General features: G+C 42.7%; 1 protein-coding gene across 1 annotated transcript in view; it reads right to left on the reverse strand.

Annotated features, from left to right (window-relative positions):
* Positions 1 to 2737: 2737 nt before the first annotated feature.
* LOC310794011 (vesicle-fusing ATPase-like) overlaps positions 2738 to 20000 on the reverse strand; it is a gene marked incomplete at its 5' end in the record, with an annotated part of 22059 nt that continues 4796 nt past the window's right edge. Inside the window, 9 exons of the mRNA XM_083655880.1 lie at positions 2738 to 2832; positions 6141 to 6230; positions 6313 to 6500; positions 10162 to 10233; positions 12680 to 12818; positions 13090 to 13253; positions 16183 to 16338; positions 18504 to 18579; positions 19688 to 19795. Coding sequence (XP_083512006.1) covers positions 2797 to 2832; positions 6141 to 6230; positions 6313 to 6500; positions 10162 to 10233; positions 12680 to 12818; positions 13090 to 13253; positions 16183 to 16338; positions 18504 to 18579; positions 19688 to 19795 — 1029 coding nt within the window. The 3' untranslated portion in view covers positions 2738 to 2796. The remainder of the gene's footprint in view (positions 2833 to 6140; positions 6231 to 6312; positions 6501 to 10161; positions 10234 to 12679; positions 12819 to 13089; positions 13254 to 16182; positions 16339 to 18503; positions 18580 to 19687; positions 19796 to 20000) is intronic.

Consider the following 20000-nt stretch of genomic DNA (forward strand, 5'->3'; position numbering starts at 1 on the left):
ATAGCAAAACTCAAAGATATCAAGTAGGATCTAATTTCACCATTCAAATTGAAATTATAATCCACTAGGCATCTTGCAACCTACGCGAGTTCGCCTGCCTTGCAGCTCGCTGAGCTAGCCCTGCAGCTCGCATAAGCAGCTACTTCACATTGGAGGCAATTTGATTTTGGCAAGGTACAGCGCAAGTTGTAGCTCAAACATGCAGACGAGTGGACAGGTAGGCTAAGTATTCTCCATATCCGAAGGTTATGGATAAGTTGACCGCCATTTATCGTCTGTTACCAATGACAGTCTTTGTGTGTTACCATTCAAAGTAGGCTACCTTAATAAGCACTTACTAGTTAGCTAATAGCTTACTAATAGGTATAGCTTAATAATAGCTAATTAAGATACTTTCTAAGGTACTATCTGTTGTTATTCATTTTCTTTGTGCAAATAAACAATAAACAATTATAGCTGCTGCGCAGCAATGGGTCGTGGCCGGGCAAGTCTCAAGGCTTTGAGCTAGAGTCCCCAAGTCAAGGCTGAAGTCTTAGCTATACTCCAAGTCAAGTCTCACGTCTTTGGTCACAAGTCTAAGTCAAGTCTCAAGTCTCTTATGGATGAGTGTTCTATCATCTGCTTCTGCTGCATGCCATCCAGTCTGCTTAGAACATTGCATAGCTAAAACTAAGGGATTCAAAGCAGGTTCAGGTTTCTTTGCAGCATGTAGCTTTTTCATCATCTGATTCCGTTTTTTGTTGCGAGGCATCTCACAACAATACAAGTAGGAATCAGTATATTCACAAACAAAAGTAGTAGTTACTTGCCTGTTGCCTCACTGTTGTAGCGTGGATGAGGTACTGGTGGAGTTGATGTTAGATGGAGAGGGAGGCTGAGCGATTAATAGCCACCTGGGGAGTTTGTATCTCTTCGGTCCTACGCTGCAGGTCTGTGAGGTCACACAACTGATATACGAGCAGGAGCTGCTTTTTCCTCTTATGGACAGACTGGATGCTTGCTGGTGGTGTTTTATGGGACTGGATGCTTGCGTGTAAAAACACACACTGCTTCCACTTATATAGGGTGAGCCAGGAAGGATTTATGACATCACTGATGACATCACAATTGCTCGAGTGACATCACTGATGGCATCACAATTGCTCGAGATGATGTCATCAGTGGGACGGACAGACAAACAGACAAACAAACAGAGCCCTAGCTCCCTTAGATAGATAGATGTGCTAATTTTTTATGTATTTCCAGACACTTTTAGAGACACTGTGAGGGAATAAATTAATTACCGTAACACATTTTTAATTGGAAATATGAAACAACAAACTTTTTTTTTCAATGGCAAGCACTTCAATATGCTCAAGGGTAATGGGTATCACCCAAAATGTGTATGATTAACAAATACGAAGTTGTAGCTAACATTGTGAGAAATGCCATGTTGTATTACGACTACATACTTACATGAGAAAATAAAAATCTGTTCTACTTAGAGACTCAACAACCATTTCTGTGGATTCCTTGCCCCCAAAAATGTGGAAATAGACACCAAATTTGTAATTCTAGGTCTAGTTGGAGTCAAGATATGGCCAACATTTTAATAATGGCAGCCATTTTGAAAAAATGTAATTTTAACATATTTCCACTAATGGGATTTTCTGGGATTTTTAATATAGTGGCATCAATATAAACATAAAAATGTGAAAATAAATTCTGTTGCAATTAGTTTAAGGTCAAACCTGATTTTCCCTAGACTACTAGGGGCCTCAATGAGGAGATGGATATCCGCCCTTTTTTATGAAGTTTTCCTTTACTTTGTCATTGATTCCTTTATATAAACTTGTCTTTGGTATCTCTAAACTGTGTCTTGGTCTACACATTGTTGCATACTACTTGATATATCTAAACTGTTGGTCTTGATCTACATAATTATGTATACTCCTATAGGTATCTCTAAACTGGTGGCCTCAGGCTTTGTTTTATTGTAATGCACCCATGAGACACTTGGAGGCGCCTCTATAGCTTAGTCCCACCCTTGATGACGGCCTTTCAGCCTGACTGTGGGGTCTGGGACACCCTAGTGAGGGTCTTTAATTTTAACTTTAATTCTTACTTTTGTTTATCACATTTTGATAATGTTACTGATTTTCATATGTATTCTTACTCTTGATCACACATGGTCACACGTCACCCATTTGATACATGGTAGTTTATACCAAATTTGATCTATTCAAAGAACAACTTTAAGATTTGTCATCATCTATGGTCTCTAGTTGTTTTCATACATATTGTTTCCAACCAGTACTTCAAAGTATTCACCTGACCATGTAACCACAGCTGTAACCCATCTTGCTTGATTGCATTGGAATTAATTGTATCATGACCTGACCTGTATGTATTTAAGATGGCGTCTCACAGTCCTTTGCCAGTCTGATCAAGAGCTTTGCTCGAAACGTCACTTTTTTGGGTGTTTGAAATAAAAAACACAAACTAGGAGCCCTTGCAGTGTGCAAGCTTTTTATTCATTTTTTACTCTGAGTTTAACGTCAGACTTTTCTTCTTCAGTCAAACAGATGGCAGGCAGCAGATTGAGTGGGATGCATTTTATTGATTGATTAAACAGAAACAGAAACAATCAACAGAACTTCAGTTTCCTCTCGAGGAATCTGGAAGTCAGGGAACACAGCGTGATGTCATCAGGATGGGACGCCAATGTGATTGGTCTGAGGGCGGGGTGGGTTTAGCTGTAGGCGTCCTTCTCAGTCTGTGATTGGCTGGAGGGCTGGACCACTGGGAGGTCAGGGGTCAATGCGGGCTGGACAGGCTGTGCCCCCAACTCACCTGGACAGAAACAAAAAACAAAACGCATGAAAACACCAGTGTCAAAAGATTTCTGCTAAATGTTTCAAAAATGCATCATGGACTAATCAGAAAAATCAGATTTATCTATAACTGTAAACCAGTTGGAAGATACCTTACAAGTCACCCAACGGGATTTACACCTTTGCACTCTTTAAATAGCAGGAAAACACGGCTCGTTAAACTCGCATTCCAGGATAACGTTAACGTACGCGGGTCTTACCCCGGCCCCTCGGAGATTCCAGGCGGGCAGGCAGCACTCATGCATCGGATTCTCCGCTACGCTCCACAGGGAAGCAGCTGGCTGCCTGCTTCTCTGCGGATCCCATTCGCGTAGCGCCGCAACACGCTGAATTCCACTCGATTTGGGGGCAGAACACGCCAGGATTGGCCAACGGCAAATCCAGTCCCCAGAATTGTCAAATCAAATCATCGAACGCTATGGCCCGCCTCTCAACTCTCTGTCATCTCAGACAAGATTTGTTTTCAGTCAGATACGTATCCGAGCCTCACTCTACACGGGTTCAGGCCGTCTTTAACTCATTGAGTGCCAAGGACGTCGATCGACGTCAAAGTAAATAGTGACGTAGAGTGCCAAGGACGTCGATCGACGTCAAATGCGTTTTTTGACGGTGGGACGTAGATCAAAGCCTCAGGCATCTCCTGTACAAATATGGGAGCTATTGAAGGTGTATAACCTATTTTACGGACTCATTAGGTGGCGACAGTGCTCTCCAGATTATAGAAAGGTCCGGAAAACAGCAGGAAAAAGCCGTGATCAAAGAGAAACCGATGCATGCTGCAGCCAGAGCCATATAGATTGCTCTGTCTGGAGCTGACGTTGGCTGCGAATAGCAGTCAATCCGCTCCCACAACTGAGCCCCTCTGTCTCTGTCTGTCTGTCTGTATAGTTTCTCCACACGATTAGCCGCCAGAAAAGCAGCACCCGACGCCAAACCATTCAGCGGTCCGGTTTGGCTCTTCCGTGTCGCGCTGGGAGCCGCCGCACAAAAACGGAGAAAATAGAGTGGGTGTGTGTTAGGCTGTGTGTTTAGTGTGGGGAGGAGTTTGCAGCTGAGGGGGGGGGAGGGGGGTGGGGCACGCAGGGCATCACACAACTACACCACGTCACTACATCAGAAAATATTACCTTCAGACTCAGTGAATGTGCTTGAAATGCTTCATTTCACAAAAGGCGGAATATCTCAGCTAATAATTTGAAACGCCTGTATTTGCTCAAAACGACCTATCTTCTCCGGCTCATAACTAAAGAACGGAAAATGGTATCAATACACTTTTTTTTGCTGATGATACAACAGAGCCAGCTCGTTCTTTGTGCGTGTTCGGTGTTTACATAGTAATATCACACAATATTCTGTGGGCCTCGAGAAATCACTGAAAACGCTCTGAAAACTCTGGCACTGGGAGCGTCCGTTCTCCAAAAGTGGCTGGCACTCAATGAGTTAAAGGAGAACTTACCTCCAAAACACTTTTTTTCAGCTTTTAACCAATATATATGACTTTGGGGGTGATGTGTGAAGAATGCTGGTCAAAATTTCCACATTTGTGACGAAACTGTTGCCATTCTGCCATTTGTATCATTCTTCAGCAGCATAACTGGCATAAGCGCCCTCTAAGGGTGGAACACTGCTTTTTTTTTTGCCCGCAAATGAATGGGATATTTGACACGTCACGGTGAACCAAAGACTATGGGATTTCAAGATAGTTACTCCACTACTCCCCCTGTACCCTTTCAGCTCCTCACAACTCCAAGCCTATTCCCATGATGTCACTTGACCTGTTAATTTATTACAATCGCCTGTTATTTTCCTACCAACTCATATGTAACACAACAATACTATCAATAAACGCCACTATAATCATAAAGGACATGGCATAGCAAGTAAATCATTCCCAACCTTTTTCATACTAATACCCAAAACGCAAATTAAAAACGGATTTCATTGCGCGGTTTATCGCTAGTTAGACGAGGGAATGACGTGGAGAAATCTCGCATTGTGTTACCCCAGAGCGGGGGGTTTGTCCTATTGTGCGGTGTGCTGCCATAACGAGCCTCACGTCACTTTGCTCTTATCGATAGGTACAGACGCCCACATACACATACATGGAAAAAAATAATTAAATTTCTAGTTCGCCACTGAATTACCAAATTGATATAACTTTAAACCATTTTGAGCAACACTGTTTCCATACATGCCACCAGCGTTGGCTAGTTGTTGATATTTATAAAGATATTGCCCCTCTCAAATAAATTATTTTTGAGGCGGTGGGCAAACTGTAATGGCGTCGATTTCCGAAAAAAAATCTTGACTTGAACACAGCCAAAGAGTTTAGTATAGACAAGAGCATATGTCATTTCTTGGTTTTTTCCATAGGTTTTTTCAAATCACTGTTCTGATACATATCTAGGGGGTAAGTCCTCCTTTAAAGGACTTTTACTTTTCACATTATAATTTATCATTTGACATTGTTTTCTGCTTGCTCTCCTGCTATAGACAGTTTGAATTTGACAACATAAACATTCTAAATTGCTCCCAGCTTACTTCCTGTTTGCTAGTACAATAACTGACAGAACATAAGCTAGGTTTCAAACGGTTCCCCAGCAACCTAGCGAGTCAAATTCCTCATTTGACATATCATTATTCACTATGGCTATTAAAATTAATCTTGAATCTTGAATGAGTCCTGGTCGCTGCACTAGCGCCTCCTCTGATCGCTCGGGGCGCCTGTTCGGGGGGGATGGGGGGAACTGGGGGGGAATAACAGAAGCAGAAGCACATGTATCAGATAAGCATGTGTTAAGCCTGGATTATGCTTGACGCTTTGGCCGGCCGCATGGAAATGAGAGACACGGAATCCTGACGAGGAAACGTGTGGAGCTTTTATACTCTGTGTGGGTTTCTGCAGGCGGAATTGAGCGCGAGTCTTGAAAACTCCACTTTGTCCGCCCAGCCGCGTCCGCATCCGCGTCCGCGTAGTTACAAAATTCGGCGTGCGCACGGCCGGTCGAAAACCGTCCGCACAGAGCCTTGCGGAGGGGCGTGTCTGCTGATTTGACGTCACCTTTCCGCGCGGACACTCGCGTTCCTCGCTGATGCGGAAAGCATAATGAGACCTTTAGTCTACAACTCTCCCCAGATCCACAGAGGGGGTGGAGCAACGACCGGGACAGCAGGGGAATTTGGAAAGAATTTCTTTGGATAGAAAAATAAAAGACAGACTCCACAGAGAAGGTGTACATACTGGTTCCACAGAGAAGGTGTACATACTGGTTTGATGTCATTGTTGAGGGCTTCCATGAAGTGAGAGTGGTTGATCGTCAACTCCTGTGCTCTCTTCATGTCCACTTCAAATGTAGGCTGGAGAGGAACGCACACACATGCACCAGCATCAGGAGAGGAACACATGCAAATGATTTTGCCGTGTCTTTGAGCAACTGACCGTTGTGTACTGTTTCATGGCGTTGGACTTGGCGGCTTTGACCAGACCCGACAGTTCGGCCCCGCTGTAGTTCTTGGTCTCGGCTGCCAGCTCGTTGATGTTGACGTCCTTCGCAAGCCGGCCGGACTCTCGCATCTTTTTGGTGTGGATGTTCAGGATCTGCAAACGCCCCTCTTCATCAGGGAGACCTAGATGCGAGGTGGGCAGAGGGAAAGATGGAGGGCTGGTGGTGAGGACCAGGACAGGGCGATGGAGGAAGGGAGACGGTGAGGACTAGGAGAGGGAATGGTAACACTTTACAATTAGAGTCACTAAATTAAAGGTTAGTTAATGCTTAATAAGCACTAACTAACCTTTAACAGTTAACTAATGTGTCTAGTAATCATTGGTGTTCATGTTAACTAGGTATTAATTTATACATTATTTAATAGTTTATGGTTTTTTATTTATTTATTTATTTCAGGGACAGTGCAACATTAATGAACATTTGCATGTAAATGTGCCGGATTGTAGCCTTAGCTCATTTCCATCCGTAGTCCCTCGACAGGTAGAGGTAAGGTACAACAAGGCCAGGTCTAAACCTGGCATACGGCCGGTGCATGGGATCGTCACCCATGTATACCCATACACATTTTAACAATCAACAGAACACATATAAGCCATCGTCTGATTTTCCACCTTTTTTCCCTGTTTGTGTTTAGGGATGCAGGATATTATGGAGTTTTTTAAACAATACGATAACCCATAAATATCTGCTTCGATACTCGATACAGATACGATACTCGACACCTAATGGATAAGAAACAGAATGTCCACAAGGTTGATCACATTCACAAATTCAAGGTTTAGTAACACCCTTAACAGTCACTGTGGGATTGAAGGACACCTTTTTAAATGTGTCTCTCTGGTGTTAGAAGACCACCATATTAACTGAATGTTTCTGTGTTAGAAGAATAACACCATATTAACTGAATGTCTCTCTGTGATAGAACAACGCCATAATGTAGGCCAGTGGTTCCCAAATGGTGTGCCTTGGGATTTTGCATTATTGCAATTGCAAATATAGCCTAAAACTATACAAAAAGTGGGTGTGTTGCTGCTTTGATGTAGTAATTTTGCAAAGTTACAAATTAATTCCTAGAGTAATATATTTTGTCAAATTGTATTTGACATTAGTAAATAAAAAAGCATTTAGAGTGATAAGAGTAATAGAGGCTATTTTGCACCAATAGACTTAGGCTATATAGGTGTGCCTTGAGATTTTGTCGTGCCATTTGGTGTGCCATGTCATGTCATGATGTCAATGTTTGAGACAGGTCCTTTGCCTGTCTCATTGAAAACAGAATAGAAAAATATGAACTGCAGCACTCTGCACAGCACACTGTAGGCTATGTAAGATGGCTCACACTGAAAAGTTATTAGTGTGTCTGTCCAGTAACACACGATAACATAGTAAGGGTAACCCAGGTTATTTCGGGACACATTACAGATGTCACTCAAAGACCACACGCCCGGGCTTTACCGACGGGTCCTGAAGGCGTCTTGTGCATCAGGCAGACTGGAGAGGATGATGCAGCTGCAAGTGTTTGTCTGCTCTCAACTCCGTGAATATCGCTTTAATCTTCATAACAGCAGCTCATTACCTGCTGTACACAACATGCACTAGTTCTGCACAAGCACTCGCGGGTCTCTCCTCCTTTCACCGACTCTCACTAATCTCACCGCTGTTTACATGCTTTTCAGATCGTCTATTAGATAACACGCTAGTTATAGCCTACTTAGCTCAGCTGTTAGCTACTTAGCTTAGCTCTCTGCCTCTCGGTAAGATGTTCATGTTCCTTACGCATAACATTCATGTATATTTGCTGAAAGGGGAGACGTCTCCCGTTACTGTTGATGTCCAGTGTGATGGCAGAGACACTGGGAAATGTGTGTTTGTTTATTTGTTGCGTCGCGTGTAACGTTAATTAGACGAGGAATCCCGCAACTTCATTTCAAAAGCACAACAACGACCAGTTAGTGATGGTACCGAACTTTGGGAACTTCCAATACCGAACTGTTTATACAGTACACAGTAAACAAATTTAGATATTTTTACAGAATCGATATTTCGAGGCCAATTGGCCGGAAAACCAGGATAGCCCCGATTTCTATTTTTCTGCACGGACCATGATCTGCGGACTAGGATCTGCGGCCGTCAGCGACTCTGTCAAGCTGAACAAGATCAGATCAGGGCAGACAGGAAGTCCGAAACCGGACATTCGTCAAATAAAACTAATTTCAAAGTAAAAGCCCATCTTGATGAAAGGGTGCCAGGAGTCGTGTATGCAGCGATTGGGACACACATGCTTCCATAGGCCAGTGCAAGCACCGGCCTAAAAAGTTTAAAAGAAGAAGAAATAGAAAAATTAGTGCATACATAAGACAACTGACAGGGATACGATACCTAACCCTAAAGAGGAGAGGAGACAAACATATACATGAAGGAGGCATTTAACTTTCCAATTCAGGTGGGCACATACAGACTTTCAATTCAGGTATGCAATACAAATAAAGGAAAAACAGGAGACATTAGGGACATTGACTAAGGTAGACATTGGACTTTCAGGGATATACATATACAAAAAACAACACATGAAACAAGAGGGTTTAGATGTGGTCGCAGTTTTGGTTTGATCTGAGCCATGACTTTAACAGCCCCTTGAAGGTGTGAATGCTGCTACTCTCTCTGACTGACATTGGTAAGCTATTCCACAGTTTGCTACCTCTGTAGGACAAAACATTTTGTCCTACAGAGGACCGTCTCAGAGGTAGTTCTCAGTCGCCTCTCAACGAGCTTTGCGTGATGTTCTGGGTAGCTCTCCGCTTGATAAAGTCTTCTAAGGGAGGTGGTGCTAGCCCATGAAGGATTTTATAGATCATACAGGCAATTTTTTTTTTTTTATAATTGTCAAAGCTGAGGAGCTTGTACTTTAGAAGGATATTGCAATGATGGTAAGATGTAGGTTTCTTATCTAAGATTTTCAGGGCCTTTTTATATAGAGACTCGATGGGCTTCAAGGTGGTTACTCCTGTGAAGGAGCAGCTCGTAAGGGTTAGTGGTGAGGGTTAGGGTTAGTTAATAGTTAGAGTTAATAAACATTAACTAAGGGTTAGCTATGGATGAGTTAGGGTGAGGGTTAGGGTTAGTTAATAGTTAGAGTTAATAAACATTAACTAAGGGTTAGCTATGGATGAGTTAGGGTGAGGGTTAGGGTTAGGGTTAGTTAATAGTTAGAGTTAATAAACATTAACTAAGGGTTAGTTATGGATGGGTTAGGGTGAGGGTTAAGGTTAGTTAATAGTTAAGGCTAGAGTTAATAAAACATTAACTATGGGTTAGTTATGGATGGGTTAGGGTGAGGGTTAGGGTTAGTTAATAGTTAGAGTTAATAAACATTAACTAAGGGTTAGCTATGGATGAGTTAGGGTGAGGGTTAGGGTTAGGGTTAGTTAATAGTTAGAGTTAATAAACATTAACTAAGGGTTAGTTATGGATGGGTTAGGGTGAGGGTTAGGGTTAGTTAATAGTTAAGGCTAGAGTTAATAAAACATTAACTATGGGTTAGTTATGGATGGGTTAGGGTGAGGGTTAGGGTTAGTTAATAGTTAGAGTTAATAAACATTAACTAAGGGTTAGTTATGGATGGGTTAGGGTGAGGGTTAGGGTTAGTTAATAGTTAAGGCTAGAGTTAATAAAACATTAACTAAGGGTTAGTTATGGATGTGGCATTTTCACTTTTTTATGAAAGTCAAGTTGAGCTGTTGAGGAAAGATACCATGCTAGAAGAGAGGGATCATTCTTCTTACCGATTTCCATCTGGACCTCGAACCTGCCCCTCATCAGGGCGTCATCTATCAGGTCAGGCCTGTTGGTCATACCTGGAGGGGGGGGGGGGGGAAGAGAGAGAGAGGGGGGGGGAGAGAGAGAGAGGGAGATAGAGAGAGAGCGAGAGAGGGAGAGAGAGAGAGAGAGGGAGGGAGAGAGAGGGGGGGAGAGAGAGAGAGAGCGGGAGAGAGAGAGAGAGAGAGAGAGAGAGGGAGGGAGAGAGAGGGGGGGAGAGAGAGAGAGAGAGGGAGAGAGGGAGAGAGAGGGAGAGAGGGAGAGAGAGGGAGAGAGAGAGAGAGAGGGAGGGAGAGAGAGGGGGGGAGAGAGAGAGAGAGAGGGAGAGAGAGAGGGAGATGGGGGGGAGGGGGAGAGAGAGAGGTGTAAGATAGAGGGGTCGGCAACAGGCGGCCCATGGGCCAAAACTGGACCGCTAGATTTATGTATGTATGTACCGTATGTATGTATGTATGTATGTATGTATTTATTCAATTTAATTATTCATTTTACAATATCGGACTGACAGTCCCACATATAGCCTATGATTAGAATTTGAAATCTTTTATTGTCATTGTACATGATACAACAAAATTAGGAGTGCTACTCAGCGCAGTTAAGACGGGGGGACAAGCTGCTGGCGTTTTAACTCACAAGTAGGCCCAGGTCATTTTTCAGTTTTTTACAGATTCTGAAATGGCAGACTGTATGCTTTCAAATGATGTGTCACACATTGTAATATGTGAGATATGCTTATTTGATTGTTCACATTCTGGAAAGTAAGAAGCTGAGAAATCGGCCCTCAAAGTTTGGAGAAGTTTTTCACACCTGAGGCAGTGAGCAATGGGGGAGTGAACAATAGCTGCTCATTTACATTAACCACTCCCCATCCACTCCAGCTGATCACTGTCACTCTGACACACTGGGAGACAGTCCACAAGTAAGACAGAATGTAGGACTGTTTAGGTGATGGGTTTCATACACTTTCTGTAATAAAACATCGGAAAGCAAAAATCTTATCAAACGGGGTACGCGTGGTCTAATTTTGAGGTATCCATGTTTTTATCACTTCTCATCTGGATTATTTTAATTATTATTACATGTGTGCCTGTTATGTTCTTTTTGGGCTCCTTGTGCAGAGAAAATTCCCTGAGGGGCAATAAAGGTTTAATTCATTCATTCATTCATATAATAATAATAATAATAGGATATAATATGAATAAGGATTTGATAAGGGAGTTCAGAAGCTGCTGAACAAAAATTGCACTGTCAACTTTCCTCTTTAGACTTTATGATAGTGACATTTTCTCTTGCTAGCTAGCAGGTTCAATGTTTAGCTAATTTCACTCTGCAGTGTGTGGGAGGCGATATTTTTTTCCGGATGATGGCGAAGGCTGGAGGCACCCTCTCTGCCTGTGATTGGCCTATAGCGTCAAACGTTCATCCAATCACATTCGCTTGGCTATCCTGCGTCTCTTTCTACAGTCTGTGGTCAGACAGACAGCAGTTTCGCTTGCTAGCATGCATGAAAGACGCCACTGTGTGTTTATGTTTTTGATATAGTCTGGTCTCTGGTTTATAATGCTGCCACTACTCTTGGCAGTGCACGTATGTAGCCTACAGACAAAGAAAAGATAAAAGATTAATGAGAATTGATCAAGGGTTATATAAAAACAGTGTCAATGCCCATTTACTCATTCTAACACAAGAGTGACATGTATTTGAATTGAAATATGTATCAGTATGTGGTGTTTGCCCAGCCCTTCATTGGGAAATGCAGCTTTATGGAGTGAGATCACATGGAGATGGTCTTCAGAAACTTTGATGAGATTGACAGTAAGTAAACATTGTTTCAGATACATGGTGTAGTTGTGGAAAAGTGTGTGTGAGTTTGGAAGAGGAGTGCACCACTATGTGGAGACATGCATCCATAGCAGTGTTGATTTCGTAGACGAGAACTATGAGGAAAAATGATAGTCGACTACCTATTTTCACTGGTGAAAACTAGACGAAAAATGTTAGGGAGGGACGAATTGGCAAGAGATCCAGAGTGAGGACACTGAGTGAGGGCACTGAGTGAGGGCACTGAGTGAGGACACTGAGTGACTGAGGACACTGAGTGAGGACACTGAGTGAGGACACTGAGTGAGGACACTGAGTGAGAACACTGAGTGAGAACACTGAGTGAGGACACTGAGTGAGGACACTGAGTGAATGAGGACACTGAGTGAGGACACTGAGTGAGGACACTGAGTGAATGAGGACACTGAGTGAGGACACTGAGTGAGAACACTGAGTGAGGACACTGAGTGAGAACACTGAGTGAGAACACTGAGTGAGGACACTGAGTGAGGACACTGAGTGAATGAGGACACTGAGTGAGGACACTGAGTGAATGAGGACACTGAGTGAGGACACTGAGTGAGGACACTGAGTGAGGACACTGAGTGAGGACAGGGTCCCACATCCCCGACTGATGAAAACACTCACTCTACTGCCACTCACCAATCACCAGGATGTTGTTGAGCTGCTCCACTCCGTCGATCTTGGACAGGAGCTGGTTGACCACGGTGTCGTGCACGCCCATGCAGATGTCGTCCAACTGATCAAAGATGATGATGTGGAGGCCGCTGTTGGCTCCCAGCTGGAGGGAGGAGAAGGACAGGACAGAGCTTAGCGCTCAGTGTGTCTGGCTGCTGTGTGCATTAGTCCAGCTTTCACATCAACTGTTATTGTGCTGCGTTCCAGGCTGGGAAATTAACTGGGGCTCGCGGTGAAATGCCTGTAAAAAATATATATCTATAATTGTGCTTTGAATTGGGGTGACGGAGGGCTTTTAAACGTGCTGAGTGAGGTGGGGGGTGAGAGAGAGAAATGTCAAAGGAACGAAAGAAGAGATAAGGTGAGTCTCTTACCAACAGCTTCCTGATATTGGCCTCAGACTCGCCCACGTACTTGTCGAGGATCTCACGGCCGTCGACGATCTTGGCGTTCAGCATCTTACCGATCTGCCGGGCCATCAGAGTCTTACCGCAGCCCGGGGGCCCGAACAGCAAGATGCCCTTCACGTGCTCACAGCCTGCCAGAGAGGAACGAGAGGAGGACAGGAACAAGGCAAGATAGAGGAGAGCAAAGACAAGAAAATGGCAAGAGAGATGAAAGAGAAGGGAAGATTGTACGTTAAGGAGGGCAACCATTTTTTTTTTTAAAGGTATTGTTATGTGTTCAAAGCCTGGGGGAGAAGAGACGGGATCAAAATGTATTTCTAAATCATTTCTAGAGATAAAAGCAATCAAAAGTATATTATTATTATTATTGATTATTATTGATGTGTATGTGTGTAAGAGAGGAGAGAGGGGGGGGGGTTGAGATCGTAGTGCTCAGGAGTCCATTATGTTGGCAAAGCAGATTGTATTCTTGTTATATTACATTTTTGTACCACAGAATGTACAGCACAATTTCAAGGTAGGTTAGGTGATGTCATCAACTAATATTCAGTTACATTATAGACACATTTTGTTTGCAGGGAAAGAGATGTTTATAACCTGAGACTTAAAATTTGTTTTTTAAAGAAAACTAGTTGCAACCTTCTAACTGTCAATTCTTCTGCATCTTTTATGCGTAATTTTTCATCTTTCCTCCATAGAAAATATAGCTTGAAATAAATTCCTCTCCAATAAAACAATAGCAGAAGTACAAAGAAAGAAAGAAAGAAAGAAAGAAGCATGGGTGTCAATTCAGTATGGCAAACGCTCCCAACATTATTATCCCGTACCACCGGTCAGCGCTAATAATAGCCGGTTCATTTACGCTAATTAATGATCCTCCTGTCCTCTCACCTGACAGCCCCCGACGCGTCGGTTAAATATGTCATGTCGAGTCCTGAACATGTTCTTATGTTATATTATTCATTACCTGTTGTTGGTATTGTGTGGAATGATGTTTTATGATATGCCTATTTAACGTATATTTAACTCAGTCTGTAAATCTCATGTAAATCCAAGGTAAATTCATATTTATCATCCACAGAACACTTCAACACTCATCTACATATTGTATATATTGACTCGATTTGATTCGATTTGATTGCACTTGCAACCTTGCAATTGCCGTTAGTTATCTTCCTACTTCTTATCCCTGTATATTGATGTAACCGCTACGCTGCATACAGACACTAAGACAAATTCCTCGTATGTAACTTGCATACTGTGGCAATAAAAGTGATTCTGATTCTGATTCTGATGGAGCAAGCCTCCCGAAGTGATTATTAATGCCTGCGTTTATATCGTATATATGCTTATGCGCACTCCCGCGAGTGCGGATCATGACCATCTCAACCCCTAGTATAGGATCCGCATTATTGGAAAAGCGGCTGTTGTTTAACACTGGCAGCTCATGCTCCGGATCATGTAGCTGTTATGTCTGAGTGGGCGGGTGGTGGCACTTTACAAACCATTAATTCCCAGTGATCATTATTTTCATGAATGGACGTAGCATTAGTTACGTGGCTGGATTATTTGGAAGAGAGCCAAATTAGGTGAGTAAACAAATAAAAGTTGAATAGTTTCTTTCTCCCCTATCTGCCAGTTTAAAAATGCAACAAGGAGATGTGATAGCCTACTACTAGAGTTGCGCGATCTTGACCTCAGTCAGATCGTCAATCGCCACTCTTTGACATCGCCAATACACTGATGTCATCGCGCAAGCACATGGCTAATTAATATGGACTTTAACATCCATATTAATAATTAGCCATGTGCTTCAGCTGCGTGCTGTAGTTTGCTAAATTAGCATCGATGCTAGCGGGACTTACCCAGTTATCAGCATTGCCTGCTTACTGCTGCGCTGCTTGCTGGTAATGTTAATCCCATGTCAGAAAAAGTCTCCAGATTTGTCGCTAACGTTAGTCTCTTCTGAGAAAGATTGTCTCCAGGAGAGTCTGAAAAGTTGTCTCGGGTTGGATGCAGCCAAGTATTGTGAGGCAGCCAACCAGTGTTGTTACCAAGCTAGAGGAGCCTATTTGGTTATGTCGATGAGAGGAGCTGACTGACTGACAGCCTATATCGAGACATAGGCCTAGCCTAACTTTTGTGGGGAGAAATACATTGAAAACTAGTCAGATATGACTTGAATGCCACTTGTAAAATAAATCACCCACAGTGATTGACGACGGTGCGACCACTATTTTGACTGGGCGGCTTTATGTAACAAAGGCAAGCGCTCATTTTTGGCACATTGCCACCCCTCGTTATTGCCTGAATGGTCGGAATGGATCATCCGTTAAAACGGCATGTTTTTGAATGGAGTTTGGTTACAGATTCGCTAAAGCTGTTTCCATATCACATTTCTTGTTATCGATACACGCTACCGCACCCCTCCCCCCGCCCACTGGCAGAGAGAATACGGACCATTTCCAGCTGCTTCTAAACACAGACTCCTCATGTCTAGAAAGGTAAAATCGGAGCATATCCTGCTCTGGCTAGCCGGACATGATCCAGACTTCATGTTTAGAAGAGGCTCTGGTAGCACGCATAACATGAAGGCTCGGCCCTTCGTGCGGCTGACCCGGGTTCCAATCTGACCTGTGTTCCTTTGCCGCATGTCATCCCCTCTCTCTCTCCCCACCTTTCCTGTCTGCCTACTGTCCTATATAAAATAAAGGCGAAATGCCTCAAGAAAAAAAAAGAAAAAACTTCACTCCATCATGGTGAGCTGCAATGATTCCACAACTATTTTCATAATCAATTAATCGTTTTGAGTAAAAAAATGTTTTATCTGATTCCAGCTTCTAAAATGTGATTGATTGATTTTTTTAAACTACTGTATGAGTAAACTGATTATCTATGGGTTGTGGACAAGACAAGAGATTCGAGGACGTCATCTTGGACTGATCGCCATTTTTCACCATTCTCTGACATTTTATAGACCAAACGACTAATTCATCGAGAACATAACCGGCAGATTAACCGTTAATGAAAATAATCATAGTTACAGCCATGGTTTCTCACCCATCTGTTCCACAATGTCAGGAGGGAAGACTCGGGAAGCGAGGGCTCCGCAGAAAATGTCAGATAACTCCTTGTCCAGACCACCGATCCCCATCTTCTCAAAGTTCCAGTCTGGGTTGATGATTGTCTGCCGTTGCTCCTTGGTCTTGGCCTTACCTATAAAGTGAATAGAGGACTGCTTAGTCAGCAATTCTCATCAAAAAAGACAAGTCGAGTCCTTAGTTAAGGCAAGTCAAGTCCCAAGTCATTTTCTTTTGGGCAAGTTAAGTCAAGTCACAGGTTATGTCAAGTGGAGTCCTTAGTTAAGGCAAGTCAAGTCCAAAGTCATTTTGTTTTGGGCAAGTCAAGACAAGTCAAGTCAAGTCACAGGTTATGTCAAGTGGAGTCCTTAGTTAAGGCAAGTCAAGTCCAAAGTCATTTTGTTTTGGGCAAGTCAAGACAAGTCAAGTCAAGTCACAGGTTATGTCAAGTGGAGTCCTTAGTTAAGGCAAGTCAAGTCAAGTCCCAAGTCATTTTGTTTTGGGCAAGTCAAGTCAAGTCAAGACAAGTCACAGGTTATGTCAAGTCGAGTCCTTAGTTAAGGCAAGTCAAGTCCAAAGTCATTTTGTTTTGGGCAAGTCAAGACAAGTCAAGTCAAGTCACAGGTTATGTCAAGTGGAGTCCTTAGTTAAGGCAAGTCAAGTCCAAAGTCATTTTGTTTTGGGCAAGTCAAGACAAGTCAAGTCAAGTCACAGGTTATGTCAAGTGGAGTCCTTAGTTAAGGCAAGTCAAGTCAAGTCCCAAGTCATTTTGTTTTGGGCAAGTCAAGTCAAGTCAAGTCACAGGTTATGTCAAGTGGAGTCCTTAGGGCAAGTCAAGTCCAAAGTCATTTTGTTTTGGGCAAGTCAAGACAGGTCAAGTCAAGTCACAGGTTATGTCAAGTCACTTTTTTATGCCCAATATACAGTACTGCAGTCTTACCTTCCTTTATAAAGAAAAAAGACAAGTGATATTATTGGCCAATTCTAACCTGTTCAAAAAGTATGACAAGGATGATTGAGTTTGTATTATAATTATTGATATTCAGTTAAATAAATATAATCAAACAAAAGTCAAATAGCTTTATACTAAGTACTAACGTAAGTGCCTTCTCTCCTTGTAAAATCAAAACCATCCAGTGAGAGGAGCGAGACTGACAGCCAATCATGACAATGCCATAAGGAGGAGCATGAGTCATCCAATCAGGAGAATGTCATTTCCAACTTACACTCGCATACCGGATAACTTTACACAGACACTTAACAAGGTTGAACATCTTAATATTTTATATTTAATCTGATGGACACAAACAAGTCATCCAAGTCATCACAACTCAAGTCAAGTCAAGTCCAGAGTCTAGCTTCCAAGTCCAAGTCAAGCCTGAAGTAATTTATTTTTTGTCAAGTCAAGTCGCAAGTCATCCCAGTCACCAAGTCTCAAGTCCCCAGCTCTGCTCAGTAGTAGTATCAAACTGATGTGTATGAGGATATGGTAAGAAAATACTGATACAGATAATACTAAAGAAATACTAATACAATAATATTTCAAGATAGGAAGAGGACATTTGATGTGTAAAGTCAAGACAGAATTAGTATTTGAAAAATAAAAAAAATAATTCTAGTTTGCCTTCTTGGTCTTTGTCTTAACAGACAGAGTAAGCAAGACGACGATTCATAATGTGTGTGAAAGAGATTACTGTAATGTAGAATAAAGGAGAGTGTACTATGGACAGGGTTTTGTATTGGGCTGAATTTAAACTCTACCAAAGTGACATTTTACTGCCATCTAGTGGAGGGAATAGATCCTGCAGAAATGTTAGATTTTGAAAAGGGCTGGCAAAACCAAACAAACAAACAAAACAAAACATGGTGAACGCTAGAATCCACAGTAAGAAAACAAAGATGGGAGAATATACAGTAGGTAAAGGCAGGGTATTGATTGTTGAATTAAAGGTATAAAATTTCCTCGAAAGCCAATGTCAGCCTTCGACTGACTTTTATATAGAATTTTAGCATTTAAATACCGCAGCTTTCAAAATGTCCCTCCGTGACTTTTTCCACCCCCACTTTCTGTGCGTTAGATTTTCAAAATCACACAACAAAATGTGACCTTTACATTGTCCACATTCATTAATGTGACGGAGGAATGTGACAATTCCCACTATGAGGTGAGGTGGTGAAATGTGGTGTGTGTTGAAGTAAGGAACACTATGAGGTGAGGTGGTGAAACGTGGTGTGCGTTGAAGTAAGGAACAGGTGAGGTGAGGTGGTGAAACGTGGTGTGTGTTGAAGTAAGGAACGTACCAACGAGTGTGAGGGAGGAGCTCTCTGCCTTCTCGAAGATCACCTGGCTGTTGCCAACCATCAGCCCGACGTCGATCTGCCCGAGCGAGACAACACAGAGAGAAACCCACTGTTTTCTACATCCACATTCATATTCACATATACTGTTTTTATGAGTTGGTGCATGGAAACACCACAGCTCGCATACAATAACAGGGATAAGCAAACCCTTCACATGTTTGTTTTTTGGCAAATTTTGCAGGGCACGGAGAATAGCAGATGACTTGGGAAGACCCATTAATTTGCGCTGCGCCCGGGCACAAACGATAAATTAGCGCTTTTACCACGATAGAGCCCCAAATGTGGCCAGTAGGCCCCAAATGTGGCTAGTAGGCCCCAAATGTGGCTAGTAGCACCATGTTGTAATATTGAATGTCCAATATATATGTATTTATTGTTTTTTTCCTTCTCTTTTCTTTTCCTGTGTTTCTGAGCCTGTCCGTCTGTCCTGTTTGTGTATTGTTAAACAAAAAGAAAATAAAGTATTGGGAAAAAAATGTTATGACAAAAATAAACTTTGATTGTCAGTACCGTATATATTTTGTCCTTTTCATCAAATTAGTAACTATAATTGGGAGTGATGGGGTTACAATAGGTGATGTTACAGTTACAGTGTGTGTTACAGTAGGCTACTGGTGGAAGTGCACGGTCACAATCTGGCTCTCTGGTAGCGAGGACATTTTTTGTGTGGCCCGCTCTATCATCAAAATTGCCCATCCCTGATGTGAGCTCTTTGGTGCAGAATCAGATGACATGCGACTAGACAAGATAGATATTAGAATGTTTTCATACAACACCAATGGTTCTACAGGTGGGAGAGCTGAGTGGAGGGGGTCTTTAATGGCCCATAAGAGGTATTGTTAATGCCGTCGCTTATCGATTCTGGTGAATTAGGCAATTTGGAATAAATGAAAAAATAATATCTGTTCTTGATACCCAGCCCTACAAATGCCCTATGATGCCAACAAATGGCTAATGTGAAAAATGCAATTTTGAACTTGTGGCCTTGCTGCTTCCAGGGGTCAATCTAATGTAGAGAGAGTGCTGTGGGCGGGGTCAGACTGATTCCAGGGGTCAATCTAATGTAGAGAGAGTGCTGTGGGCGGGGTCAGACTGATTCCAGGGGTCAATGCTGTCTCAGCTACCTTCTGTTTCTTTCCAGAGGCTGGTTCTCCTGTAAGGATGCTGGCATCCATGGCCTCTATATCCTTGATCACCAGGCCAAACAGCTTGTCGCAGAAACGGAAGATCATCTGAGAGGGAGAGAGAGAGAGGGAGAGAGAGGGAGATAGAGAGAGAGGGAGGGAGAGGGAGAGAGAGAGAGGGAGAGAGAGGGAGGGAGAGAGAAGGAGAGAGAGGGAGGGAGAGAGAGAGAGAGAGGGAGAGGGAGAGAGAGAGGGAGAGAGAGAGAGAGAGAGAGAGAGAGAGGGAGATGGGGAGAGAAATGAGAGGATGATG

Source organism: Poromitra crassiceps (assembly GCF_964638095.1).
Source record: "Poromitra crassiceps genome assembly, chromosome: 19".
NCBI lineage: Eukaryota > Metazoa > Chordata > Actinopteri > Beryciformes > Melamphaidae > Poromitra > Poromitra crassiceps.